At 41.6% G+C, this 12,787-nt stretch overlaps 1 protein-coding gene across 2 annotated transcripts in view; it reads right to left on the reverse strand.

Moving 5' to 3' along the window:
• Window positions 1–1,197: 1,197 nt before the first annotated feature.
• Window positions 1,198–12,787, reverse strand: part of PAG1 (phosphoprotein membrane anchor with glycosphingolipid microdomains 1) — an 80,564-nt gene continuing 68,974 nt past the window's right edge. For both annotated transcript variants that reach the window (XM_058814709.1, XM_058814700.1), the window contains exons 6-8: window positions 9,937–10,526; window positions 5,444–5,503; window positions 1,198–3,366 (exon numbers count right to left, since the gene is read on the reverse strand). In XM_058814709.1, the coding sequence (XP_058670692.1) occupies window positions 3,016–3,366; window positions 5,444–5,503; window positions 9,937–10,526 (1,001 nt within the window). In that variant the 3' untranslated portion in view covers window positions 1,198–3,015. The remainder of the gene's footprint in view (window positions 3,367–5,443; window positions 5,504–9,936; window positions 10,527–12,787) is intronic.

The raw sequence follows: 12,787 nt of genomic DNA on the forward strand, positions 1-12,787 counted from the left end.
GCTGAGGGCAGGTACATGTGCCAAAAGCAGCAATCCAAAATGTGAATTGCTTCTCCATGAGACTGGGGTCTGATGAACCATTAAAAGGTTGTGACCAGTCTGAAAGTAATTGAAAGAGGAAGGAATGTGCCACTGCCACAGCACTGCAGACATGGTACCAGCTCCCAGTGCCAGGCTGTAGGAGACAGGTTAAAAACAGAAACCAAAGAAAGACGAGAGGGGGAGGAAAATTTTTCTTTCACTGTGTAAAAGGGAAGCCTTGGGGGTCTCAGGAGCAGTTGTCAGAACAGAGGAAAGAAAGGACAGAAGGACTCGTGTCCCTTCCTGCAAAGCAATATATCTGATCTGGCTGTGAAAGACATCAGAATGACTGGACAGTCCTCCACCACCTTTTGACCTGCTGGTCTCAATGGGGGTATTTCTAGAGTGATGTTTGCTTTTCTTCTTTTGCACCTTAAAATTTTACAGTCAAGAATTCAGTGCTATTCTTTGCTATCAACTGACATTATCTCAAGATATCATTGAATTGGTCTTGAAATTTAATCTAGTGAACCTGGCAAACCTCATGTTCCTACTGTTTCTCCAAAGCACTCATCCATGTAGAAGGATAACTACACCTTGAGATGCATTTGGGAATATCAGGAGTTGAGTTCTAAACTGCAGGAGTCAGACTGAGGACTACATATATAAACTGGTACCCCTGAGCAAGGAACAGACAGCAAACACATAGTTAAAGACTAAAGAAATTCTTCAGACTTAGCATGACAAATATTTTGAAAAATGGTGCATCTTATCTTTGGCCTTAGTGTGAAGTAGAAGGAGAGAACATTCAAAGGTGAACTTCATGAATTCACATTCAAGGAAACAGCAACAAAAACTTTTATAAAGGGAAAACCTCCAGAAAGCAGAACCACAGTCATCCTTAAAAAGCACTGAAGTGGAAGCAAAGGGTTTGCTGCAGCTGTCAAAACATGGCAGCATGGTCAAGAACAGGATGGATGTGGAGTGGTCTGAACTGCTTCTCCTTCAAGGAAGAGTCATAGATCAGAGTGTGCTGCACTGTCACACAAGGTCAGGATCCACAAAGTTTGAACCACCCCGTGGGCAGAGGCTGACTGCACAACTGCACTGCTCCTCAGAGCAAACTTGCAGGCAAAGCCTGTAAATCAGCACACTTCTTTCAGTTATGAAGCTCTTTCTAATAAATGTGTGTAACCAGGTCTATGCTTGCTCTTTATAGTACCAAGTCATGCTGAGAACTGACCAAGGATCCGAGAAGGGTTCAACCTTCAAAACCCAGTACCAATTGAGCTGAAAGTAAACCTGTTTCGTTTACTACAGAATAAGCCAACCTCAGTTTATGTACTGTTTATTTTGAATTAAAAATAAACTGCTCTTCAAGCACATGCCAGATATTACGTATGTGAATGTTGCCAGCTTGGACTATAACTTACACTTGTGTCCGAATTACAAGTGTATGCTTATATACATGGGGATATGTGCACATGCATGTCACACAATGCTAGTTCTTTACCCTTGGACTATTCCTGTACCATTGTACTATTTATTGTATTATTCTTGAAGAAAAAAGGTACCAATCCAGTACCTGCTTATTTCATCCAAGCACTGTACTTAATTTTTCACAGTAACAGAATAATTCAGCATTTTTTAAAAGCCAGTGAGTTTCAAACTGTTTTTTAGAGGCCCAAGTAGGTCTTGGTTGCCCTCCTGCTCCTTTTAGCAGAAGAACAAGGAGGACCAGTGGCTATGCCTGACTAAATCCCACTGTCTCTTGTCTTTTTTGCCCTTTGGCAGTGTTCTTTTACATAGACTCCATAATTTTAGCTTAAAAACAGCAAGGCATGTTCCATTTCCCTGCTCAAGGAGACAGAAAAAGTCAACAAAACAACCCCAAAGCAATTTTCATTTATCTACTTTTGAAATACAAAAAAAAAACCAACCAAAAATCAAGCCCAAATATAGAATGGGATTCCTCCTGTTACAAATCCTAGTAAGTTAATCTATAAAAACTTTGAAGATGAAAAATATGTTGTAAAAAAAATGTATTACCCACTGAACACAGTACAGATTTTTTTCTATATAAGAAACTAGACAAACATTAAAATAGTTAAGTTTTTAAAAAGGGCAAAATTCTGCAAAAAAATTCCTCAGCACTACTAAGGTTAGATTACACATTATGCCAATGCATTCAATTGCACAATTTTTGCAACATGACAATGGTCTGGGGTGTGTGTGTACATCTTTATGTCCATTTGAGGGAAACAGTGCAAGAATGCTAAGGGTGACCGCTGCCATTTTAAAGGGATATTTCACAAATAATCAAACAAAACCCCTACAAATACCAGTACACATCTCAAATACTGAAAATCACATTCTACAGCCCTTGACATAAAAAAAAAAAAAGAAAAAAGAAAAAGCCAGCAGAATTACTTCAAGTACATTTGGAGTCAGTCCCTTGTGAACTACTGTTGTTTGCACTTTAGTTGCAGTGAAGGTGGCCAGAGCTCCCCAATAGACACAGAAGTGAGTGAATCTTCCCCAGCCCCGCAGTGTAAGTCTGAGTTGAGGTACGATTATCCGTGGTTTGCTCAACATTGCAAATGCCAAAACTTGAATGAAAAATTATGCTTGAAAAACACTTTGAAGAAAATTACATAAAATAATCTCTTAAAATGAGAAGCTAGTTTTGTGTAAAGGTAGTCTTTTTGGTATGTAATCCTATCAGGACAACAAGCATGGCACTCCTTCCCAAATTACGTTTGCCTTGGAGCTAACAGCAATAAAGAAACCTTTACATTTTCCTGGTCATCTTTCTGACCTGATGACCCTTTCCCATGAGCCTTGATCCACCACCCAGAAAAACCAGGAGGTATCACACCCTGGCTGAAACGTACATTGCTTCTTCAGAACTTGTGTTCCACAGGAAAAGCACTTCCCTCTCCATGTTTCATTGTCCTTTGAAAATAACAGCGTGGAAATCTGCTGCAGGAGTGGTTAAAGTCTGGTGAATTCCCTGTGGTGCTGCAAGTCCCCTATGCTCTCGTAGTCGCTCTCTCCTGAAAGAGCAGTGTGGTTTGTGTTGGGCACCACCAAGGTCCTGTCCTCCTCCTGGCTCACTGCCTGGATAGCTTCATAGTCCGGCTCCAGCTCCCCGTTTGCTCTGTCCGCTGGCTGAGGCACAGTGGTGGAATTGAGGGCGTTTTCAAAGTCCTTCACACTTGCATAGAGGCCACTGCAAATGGACGGGGACCTCTGAGATGCAATTTCTTGAATGCAGGTGTAAGGAGAATCCAGTGCCTTGATGGCCTGTCCCGGCTTACTCACCGATGAGTACATGGCTGAGATCTAGGAAAAGGAGACACCTGCTGAGTATGGAGCATGGCATAGAGCTTGTGCACCAGTCTGTACCCTTGCACTACAAGGATGTTGGTTTTTAAGAAAAGACAGGATCTTCTGATACAAAGATATCCATTCTAAAAGGATATGACTTTTTCCTTGGAAAAAAAACCCCAACTATTTCTTACAAATCCTTCTTTTTCTGGCATGCATTTACAGATCAGTTTTCTTTAAAAAAAAAGACTGCTTTATAAAATAAGTTTATAAATGCAGAACTTCCTTGAATATAAAACCCTGGTGAGAAAATTAGAACTGGGCAAAAGGGAAAGGGTTTGTAAGAGGAGCTCTTGCAAGTTTTATTATGGTCCTGGAGTCAATTTAGATTCAACAGGGAGAGAGGCATCAAAGGGAGGATCAGATTGAACTGCTGTAATGAAGGATGCTGTCTGATCCTTAGGGCTTTAAAAATTATTACTGTTACTATTTTTAATGGTAGTGGCTACTTTTCTGCTTTTAGAGACACTGCAATAGAAGAAGAGTTAATTAATAATTAATAGTTAATTGTTTTTGTAGGCAGGACTAAATAGGCACCAACACATGTGAAGACAACATTAAAAATCTGGAGATAAATTACTCAGACCAGATAATAGCAAGTAGTGCCAACACTGATATGCAAGGTCTGCTCTGTTGACTGCACTTTGCCTACAAAGAAGAGCTGCTTCTCAGGCATTAAGCATGTGAACTTGAGACTGGAGACTGAGTCCTCTCAGCTGTAAACAGCAGAAAGGGAGCCAGCATTTCATTCCTAACTAAAAGTTTCCTCTGGTGAGGTGGTACACTTCAACAAGTGCATGAAAGTGGCCCTTCATGAAAAGGTGAGGAGAAGCCCACATCCACACATGTCCCTCTGCTCAGGGATTACCTGGGCTGTTGCCAAGCACAGGAATCAGTCTTAATTCCCTCTCCCAGGACAAATGGATCCTAGCCCTTGCACAAGAGAGATGGCAGAAATTCCCTGCACAGCTTCTCTGGTACCCAATATCACAATGCAACATAGCTCTTCCATTACATTTGAAGTCTTTCCCAAGCATGCAAAGCCATTCTGCGTTTGCATCAATCCAGTTAAAAGAGTAGATTAGCATAAAAATGTCCATTACCAATAGGCAACACAGACTGAAGCAGACAAACCAGACCACTTCTGATAATTCTGGGATTTCTTTTGTGTGTGTGTGTGTGTGTTTGTGTGGGGCTAGGTTTGGCTGGTTGATTGGTTGGTTGGGGTTTTTTTGGTTTTGGTTTGCTTTGGGGTTTTTGGGGCTGGTTAGTGTTTGTTTGTTTTAGAGGGAAATCATCTTGAAGATGGCAATACTTTTTACTTTTTACTGATTTCAGCTAACAAAAAATGGCTTTTCTGCTCATCTGTACTTCAACTCTTCTCAGTATCAGATTACATTAACCCACTTCAAGGTCAGGTTATTCATTAATGGCTGGGAATGCTTCTCCCAGCAGAAGGCATTGGCTCACCTAGCTCATTGCCAAGTTTGTGTTTAGTTTTATACCCAGAAAACATATTTATAAATGGCATGGGTGTACTGGAGATGATCACAAGCAGCCTTATTTATGTTTAATTTTTCTCTTTGTTTAACTCTCCTCCATTTATCTGACCAACAGACAGTTGGCCATAAAGAACAGTTTATGTTCCAGTGCTTTTATTGTGCTTCAGCTTACTTCTCAGAGCCCCAAACACTTTGCATGGGGAAGCTGGAGCATATGTTTCAAAAGGCTGCTGGTTATTCTTCTTGAGAAGGTTTTGTCATCCAAATCAAGAAATTACCCTAACAATCAACTAATTGTGGCCTCCTATTGTTTTCTGACACCATTTTTAACCTATGGGCCTGATACAGCCATATGTTAGAATACCTCTGATTTTAGGAATGGTTCTCTGTGCAGAGAACCTTGGGCTTTCATTTTCCTTTCACACAAGTTTCACCTTTCTTGGATTCTGCTTAATCAACCAGAGCTTATGCTAATTTGTGCCTAAAAATTGGTCTCTAGTTAGTTACTGAATTTCATGCAAGAAACCTACCTCATCTTCTGTTAGAGATGGATCTTCCTCTCGAGACTTGTAAGACACTGAACTAAGCCTCTGTAAAAAATGAAGAAAGAAAGAAAATAAAAGGCTCATTACCCATCAGCAGTGTGAAATCTATAATAAAACCCTCCCATTTTAATCAATACGTTATATTTTATGGTCATTTGCTCTCAAGTTCCATTATACATAGCTAATACCCCCACTATTCAGAGTACTTCTCTGGAGATTACAGCCCTGAGGTTGGTAAAGCTTTTTTAATGTATCTGCTGTTATCCTGACCTGAAAAGGGTAAAAATAATGCAATGGTTAAAAAAACCACTGCACCACTGTATCCTTGCCTTTACACCTCTTATGAAGTATCTACAGAGGCTTCTGAACAATTAGAAGCCAGCTGTTGTGATACACCAGTTGCCCTTTCACAGGATTTTCAGATACACTTTTAGATGACAGAAGAACAATACTCAGCTGACACCTTCTGGAGGATTGTTACCCTCCATTCTGTAGATCCTGGTCGTGCTGCATGGGAGAGCTGTGTCCTCCACCCCTGGAATGCAGTTCCTGTGCAGAGGTGCTCAGCAGCCCGGCCTCACAACCACTCAGACCTGCTGCAGCCCACCCTGAGCTGGAGCCAGGTCACACAGCAGAGTCACTGAAGGATGGAGGGCTTGGTTTGCTATCAAGTCTAATTTCAAGCATCTAAAGTGTTCTGTGTAGAACGGGTCATGAAACATCAGGGGAAAAGCATTTTGCTCTTATGAAAATCATCTTCAGACTTTTACAGCCCTGCTGCTGCACATGGATGGCTCCTCCCTGGGCCAAGGCGGCTCTGCCAGAGTCCTGCTCCACAGTGATTCAGAGGGAGCCTTCCAGCAGTGTAAAAAGCTGTATTCTGGACTTTCACACAACTTCTCCAACTAAAATACTTCATACCACCTTCAGTGCAAGCCAACACGGAGGACTAGAGCTATTTTCAGCACAGTTAATAAAATACTACTTCCAGGCACACAACTTGTTTTCTTTTTCCTTTTTTTTATTTTTTCTCAGAGGCTCATTGTGATAGATTCTTTCCTCCTTCCATTTTCTTGTTGTTTTTACTTCTGGTAAATACCAAACTTCAGATTCCTGGGCACTTCTGACAGACCCTGGCCCAAAGCACACTGAAGTTCTGCCTGCTGCACCTGAAGAGCTTCCCTCACACTGACAAGCTCCCTCACTTCTTTCTCACTGACCGGAAAACAGTGCTCTTAAACCTGTGGTTTGTTTACTCTTAAAAAAACCAACCAACCAACCAACCAAAAAAAACCCAAAAAACAAAAGAAAAAGGAAAAGTTCAAATATATTTTAGCCTTGTATTAAATCTGCTTCACTACAGCAACTTAGTTTAGTCTTTCCTATCTGCATCTATTTCTGCTGGGGAGTAAGCTACTAATTTCATCCTCACACATTAGAACAAGCATGTGCTCATAAAATTCTTCAGTGATTTTTCTTTCATCAGTGCGTCTATAAGCACCAGGTGTCAGGACCCCTTCTACACTTTCCCACTCAGGTACTGATAAATACCCCAGGGTGTTTGCCATCCTGTGCTGTTCCCCCGATACAGCATTCTTTCTTCTAAATGTGAAGCTTGTGACACATCCGTTTTGGAGGATATTGTTATCTTGGAAACTTAAATCCCACTTGCCCCTAAACATTTTGTACCTAGCAACATTTTAAACTATGCTGAAACCTCAACAGTAGCAACACGTGTCCTTATTTGCCTTCCACTTTCCTTTTGTTCCTTGACAGCACTTGATATTTTGCTGTTTGGCTCAGCTGCTGCTCCTGACTTGGGCACAAGAACAAGGACATTCTCCTCTGATGCATTTGTAAGAGATGCTTTGCTCATCCTCAGGCTGTGCAAGGCTGAAATGACATGGCAGCAGCCAAATGGACACACAGATAGCACTTCTACCCAGAGTGCTCACTCTGGAAAGACCTGGGTGAAAAAGGAGATTCATACTTCTTTTTTAAATAAAAGAAAGAACTAAAGAAATCTATTCTGCTTTTTTCAGTTTTATTAGAAGAATGATGTTCAAGGTTTTGCAGGTGACAGAGGCCTGTAAGAGGCCTTGTGCTGTTAAAGGTGCCTTTCTTCCCAAGTCTTTCAAAAGGATTTGGCTGGCTCACAGCCAAAAACCTGTTTAGGTAAATTTTCATCTGTTATTGCACACCTGGCTCTTACAAGGATGCCTGGTAGTTTTCATGCTGTTATATGCAGGAATGGTCTCTGGCTTGGTCTACCTAGTACTCTCCCAGACTGAAGTGCTTCAGGGACTGGCATGGGCTGGGGATCACCCTGGCTGCCCTCTTTTAGACAGTGAGACAGCTTGGACACAGTCTGTTCTCTCAGCTGGCAGGTACAAGCCTTGGTTACACAGGAGCCTCCCTGCCTGTCCCTTCCGTGTGCCCTCATCGTAGTGAGGGAGACTTGCAGGACATGACATACACACAACATCTGTCTTCATCAGGGCCAGGGCAGAAGGCTGAAGAGTTTGGGATACAGACGTCATGCTAAACAAAGCAGCTGAGTAGACTCATAGAAAGGAAGCAAAACCAGAAACACCTATGGGGTCTAGCTAAAAGAGTTATCAGTGTAACATACATTTCCATGAACATCTTGGTTCTGGTCGCCACATCACAAAACCAGGCATTGCTCTGCTTTGCTTGAAGCAGCAAAATACAGGGAGAAGCTATCATCATCACAACAGAAAAACAATCCCCCAGCCCCCTCCCCACACAATGCCAACAATAATGACATTTATATATTCCATCAATTACGATCTCCAGCTCTGCTGCAGCTGTAGCTCTCAAGGACAGGACAGGCACACCCGATGCATAATGCATGTACCCAGCAGCGTGCACAGCCATGATCTGATGCTGCCCAAGATTGAACTCAGGGTGCCTTCAGCTCTGAATAAATTTTAATTAGACAAACACCTTTTTTTCTGGCACTTAGGGGACTGCATGTGTCATCTCTTGATTAATCCTTCAAAACCTGAACCATTTTAATCAATTCCCACTCCTGGCAGTTACTGACACTGCATACACGGTGTGCTGGGGAGCTACAGAGCAGCAAAGGCTTTTCCTTTGTATTGGTGCCTGGGAAGTACAATTGCTTTCTGCTAGTCTTTTCACACCTGGTAGGAAAAATATCACTTTTACACTAAGCTGTTTATCTAAAAGTTTAATTAGAAATTACTTATGGCTGGAATGTGAGAGGGGGGAATGTTTCTGGATTATTGTTGACAGTCACATCTTAATTTTTTGCTTAATGAGCTCATTGTTGTAAAAATGTGCACTGGAGAGTCTAGCTAAACAATTTTTATACTGCAAGTCTTCAGTTTATTCATTTAGACTATATTGTGCTTTACAAGTTACATGGTTAGTTATTTATTTAACAAGATACTCTTCTGCCTTCTTCCTGGATTACTGAAATTCTTCAAAGAAGAGAACAAACAAAACCAAGTAACAATACCTCAGCTCTGCCGTGATTTTTCACTTAAATGTTTACATTAAAAAGTCCCATTGCATCTTAAGAATTTTTTGGAAATTTTCATCAATACCTACCTAATATTATTTGATGACTCAGACACCAAAAATCTCCTAAACCTTTCATTCACAATTAATAGGAAGATATTGAAACATGCTCAAAAATGCAAACTCAACAGATTATGAAAAGTCTGCTATGATCTGAAAGCATCCTTAAAATGACTTCCTGTAAAAATCTACAAATGGGAAAAGAAACTATTGAAAATGTCATAATTCTGTATTTCAAGGAATTCACCACAACTCGTTCCTAGGGAGGAAGCATAAGCTGCTGAGAAAACTTCACTTTTGGCTGTGATTTCAGCACTTAGAAATTCCTTACACTCTGTTTATACGTGACATGCAGGATTTGACAAATATAAAAGTGTAGAGCTGCAGTCTCTCTCTCTTTCTATCCCTCTCTCCTACAGCCAAAGTCAGTGCCTAACATTTGCACAGCTAAGTCAAGGTGGCCCAAAGAAAGAGGCACATCTAAAGTAAGGACATCCCCCAAGGATGCCCCCCTCTCCTTTTTGTAAGTTGCAGTTTCATGAGAACAAAAAAGAACAATATATAGATGGTGACAGAGATACTGGATGTCCTTTGTAATAGCTTCCACAAGTATAATACCATCAAACAAAGAAGCAGAAGCCTCCTATGCAATTCCTGGATAATATTTGGGAAAAGCCTTTTGTACTGCATAGCTGCAACAATCAAAAATACAGGCAGCAACAGAATGAGCATATACCTCTAAAGCAAGGATTCTACTATACATTATCATATTTCCATTTACAGTCTTGCTTCATCTTGAGTGGGGTTTCTTTCTTGCTATTTTTTATTACTGAAAAATAAAATCCTCTCCCACCCATATTTCCCAATCATTATTTGGCTGTTTGATGAGGACAAATATTTGCAGTATTTACCTTTTCTGGTTTACTCGCTCCTTCTGTCACTTCTTCTTCCACTTCTTTTTCTTGCACATTTTCATTTTCATCAAGAAGTTTCATGGGTACTGGAGGGGGAAGCTCATCCTCTACATCTGGAATGTTGTCAAGAGGACTTTCTGAATTTGCACTTTGGCGACTCTTCTTATTTCGGTCAACAGATGCATATTCTGCTGACTCAATTCTGCACTCAGGAATCTGATTCTGACCTTCAGAAACTGTCAGTGAAGCCTTTGATTTGCTGCTAGAGTTCCCTTCCATGCTGACTACTGCTCCAACATCTTTAATTTCCTTCACAGTTTCATACAAGCAGTCTTCAACTATGTTCTCCTGAGAGGAGCTGTCCTTCAAGACTTCATAAGGCCCTTCCATTCCAAGACCTTGATCATTTTCTGCATTTCTAGATGAGATTATTGTTTCCATGGGGTTGTTAGGGGGAATACTGGGTAGCTCCCGGCTCTGGTGACATTTTATAGACTTTCCAAGACTATCCTGTTGATCTAGTAGATCAGATGTCTGTACTTCTTCATAAGGCTGGATACAGGCAGCTGTACTGTCCTCAGAAAGAACTAAAGAAAATTACAGAGAAGTATTACAAACAAAGGCATAACTAAAAGGTGTGATTTGGTACTCTCTACATCACTTTGGTTTTGTGACATGCTGGAAAGGATAAATGATGCTAATGCCTGGAAATGCCTAGTGATTAGCATGCTTTTTGCTTATCAAAAGGTTTCAGTTAGAGACATTTCTGCACTCTACTGGTAAAATATCTTTCTCACAACATCTAAAATAGTCTGTACGCCCCCAAGTCACATTATATGGCAACAGCATTCACTGTCAGAACAGGGGGTGGGATATTCCGCTGCCTTGTACTCAGTTTCACTGAATGATTACAGAGTGCTCAGTAGTCTCAGATGGGAAACAGGTGGGAGGCCTCAAACCAAGCGCCTTAAAAAAATCCTCGTCAGATTTTCCTCTTTGCATTTCCCCACTCTTTGGAATCAAAAGGAAAGCGTTCCTTCTTCCTCTCCACCATCCTTCAGCTTGTTTAACAAGCTGGCCCAGTTCTGGCTGGAGCTGCATTTGCTCAGCCCTCCCTGCAGGCTCCAGCAGGAGCTCCCCACCGAGGGCTGAGCCATCCTTCTTAGTCTCGCAGCACATAATGCTGCTTGACAACCTACTAACGAGCTGGCCATATGCACAAGAGACAAGACTAGACTTCAGGAGGTAGTGTCAGGCAGAACATGTTGTTTCAGGTCCCAGAAGTGGGCCACATGTCATTGTCACTAGAGGAATTAGGGACTGAAATGTATGGGGCTTCTCATCTTACAGCACACGTGTGACATCTGTGTGCATTCATGGGCATATACAAGCATGTTTGAAGCATGGCAGGTAACTTTACCTCACACTATTTCTGTAAAAAATCACTTCTGAACAGCTTTACTTTTCCTAGTACAGTTCCTAAGGCACTATCTCTACAAAAACAACCCATTCTTCTGTGTCCTTCAGTGTGTTTGACATGGTGACAGAAGCGTTTCCAAAGCAATCGATGCCCTTGATTTGGTGGTTGCCATGGACATTGCTTCCTCTTGTGTTCAGGGCATGCAGACACAGTCAGCACCTGCAGGGAGCCATACCCTGACTGCAAAACTCAGGACAGAACTGGAGGTGTGAGATGATAATCACTGTCTGAATGGGAGGTAGGAGTTTTGCCTTTCTGCTCCTTGATTCCAGGGATTTCTATGCTGTGCTGAGCACCCTTACAGAGCCCAGAAACCACACACTCCATACAGGCTGGAGGGGATAATCAAAAGCAACAAAAGCTTAGTTTTCTGTATTTTTGTGGTTATGGGTGGTAGCACAGAAGGGGTTGGTGTAGCTGAAGGGTTGGCATAGATAAGACAATGCTGGCAGGTTGGGTAAAGGAAAAACACATAGCATTTGATGGTTCCTCTTCCATAGCCCTGCCCCTGCTCAAAAAGCTAGCAGAAACAATAATAAAAAGAAGTATTAACAAAAAGTGCATAAATTATAAGTGAGAAATTAAAGCTCAGGGGTTCCTGTTATTCAGAAGGGCTGTTATGCAGAGTGTAAGCTGAGTATAATATCAGACAGTCTGTCTGAAAACTGTCTGCTGGTTGACAGCACACCTTTTAGCAGCAGCTCTGACAGCTGCACACGTGGTGACTCATGGCAGAGAGAAATACTTCCATTCTGCAGGGCTTTGCTCTGCACATCAAGTCCTCAGGGAACCACACACCTACATACACAAGCCAATGGATGGGAACAGCAATTAGCTGCAAAAACAAAGTTTAAAAATTACTTTGGATGCTTGTCTCTAAGGGGTGAAGTCTGGCTAGCTTAGCCTCTGGTTGCAGAAGATGAGGAAAGAGCTGTAAGTTGGAGTGCAGCCCCTGGTGTTGGTGTTAGTGTGAAGACAACAGTTGGCTCCCAGTGGCTCTGAGCTGAGAGTGAGTTTATTTTTAGGTGCAGCTGAGTAAAATATTTTTCCAGTGATACTTCAGGGTGAATAATTTTGAGTGTTCAGCAAAGCAAAGACTAAGGAAAAAAAAGGAAGCCTATTTATGTTGCCTGTTTTCTGAAATATAAAAATATAAGTGACAGCACAGCACAGGACTGTGATCCAAAGCTGTAATCCCTGGAGGAGGACTTGAAATATGTCCCTAAGTTCCTGGAGCACTTTTGAACCTCTAAGGTGCAGCTTCATCTTCTGGTTTTATCCCAGTTCCACAGCTTACCAAGGTTAGGGAAGGTCCCATTCTCTGCCTGGTGACCTGGTCAATCTGCAGGTATGGCTTGGTGACACACA

Source organism: Ammospiza caudacuta, chromosome 1 (assembly GCF_027887145.1).
Source record: "Ammospiza caudacuta isolate bAmmCau1 chromosome 1, bAmmCau1.pri, whole genome shotgun sequence".
NCBI classification, from domain to species: Eukaryota; Metazoa; Chordata; class Aves; order Passeriformes; family Passerellidae; genus Ammospiza; species Ammospiza caudacuta.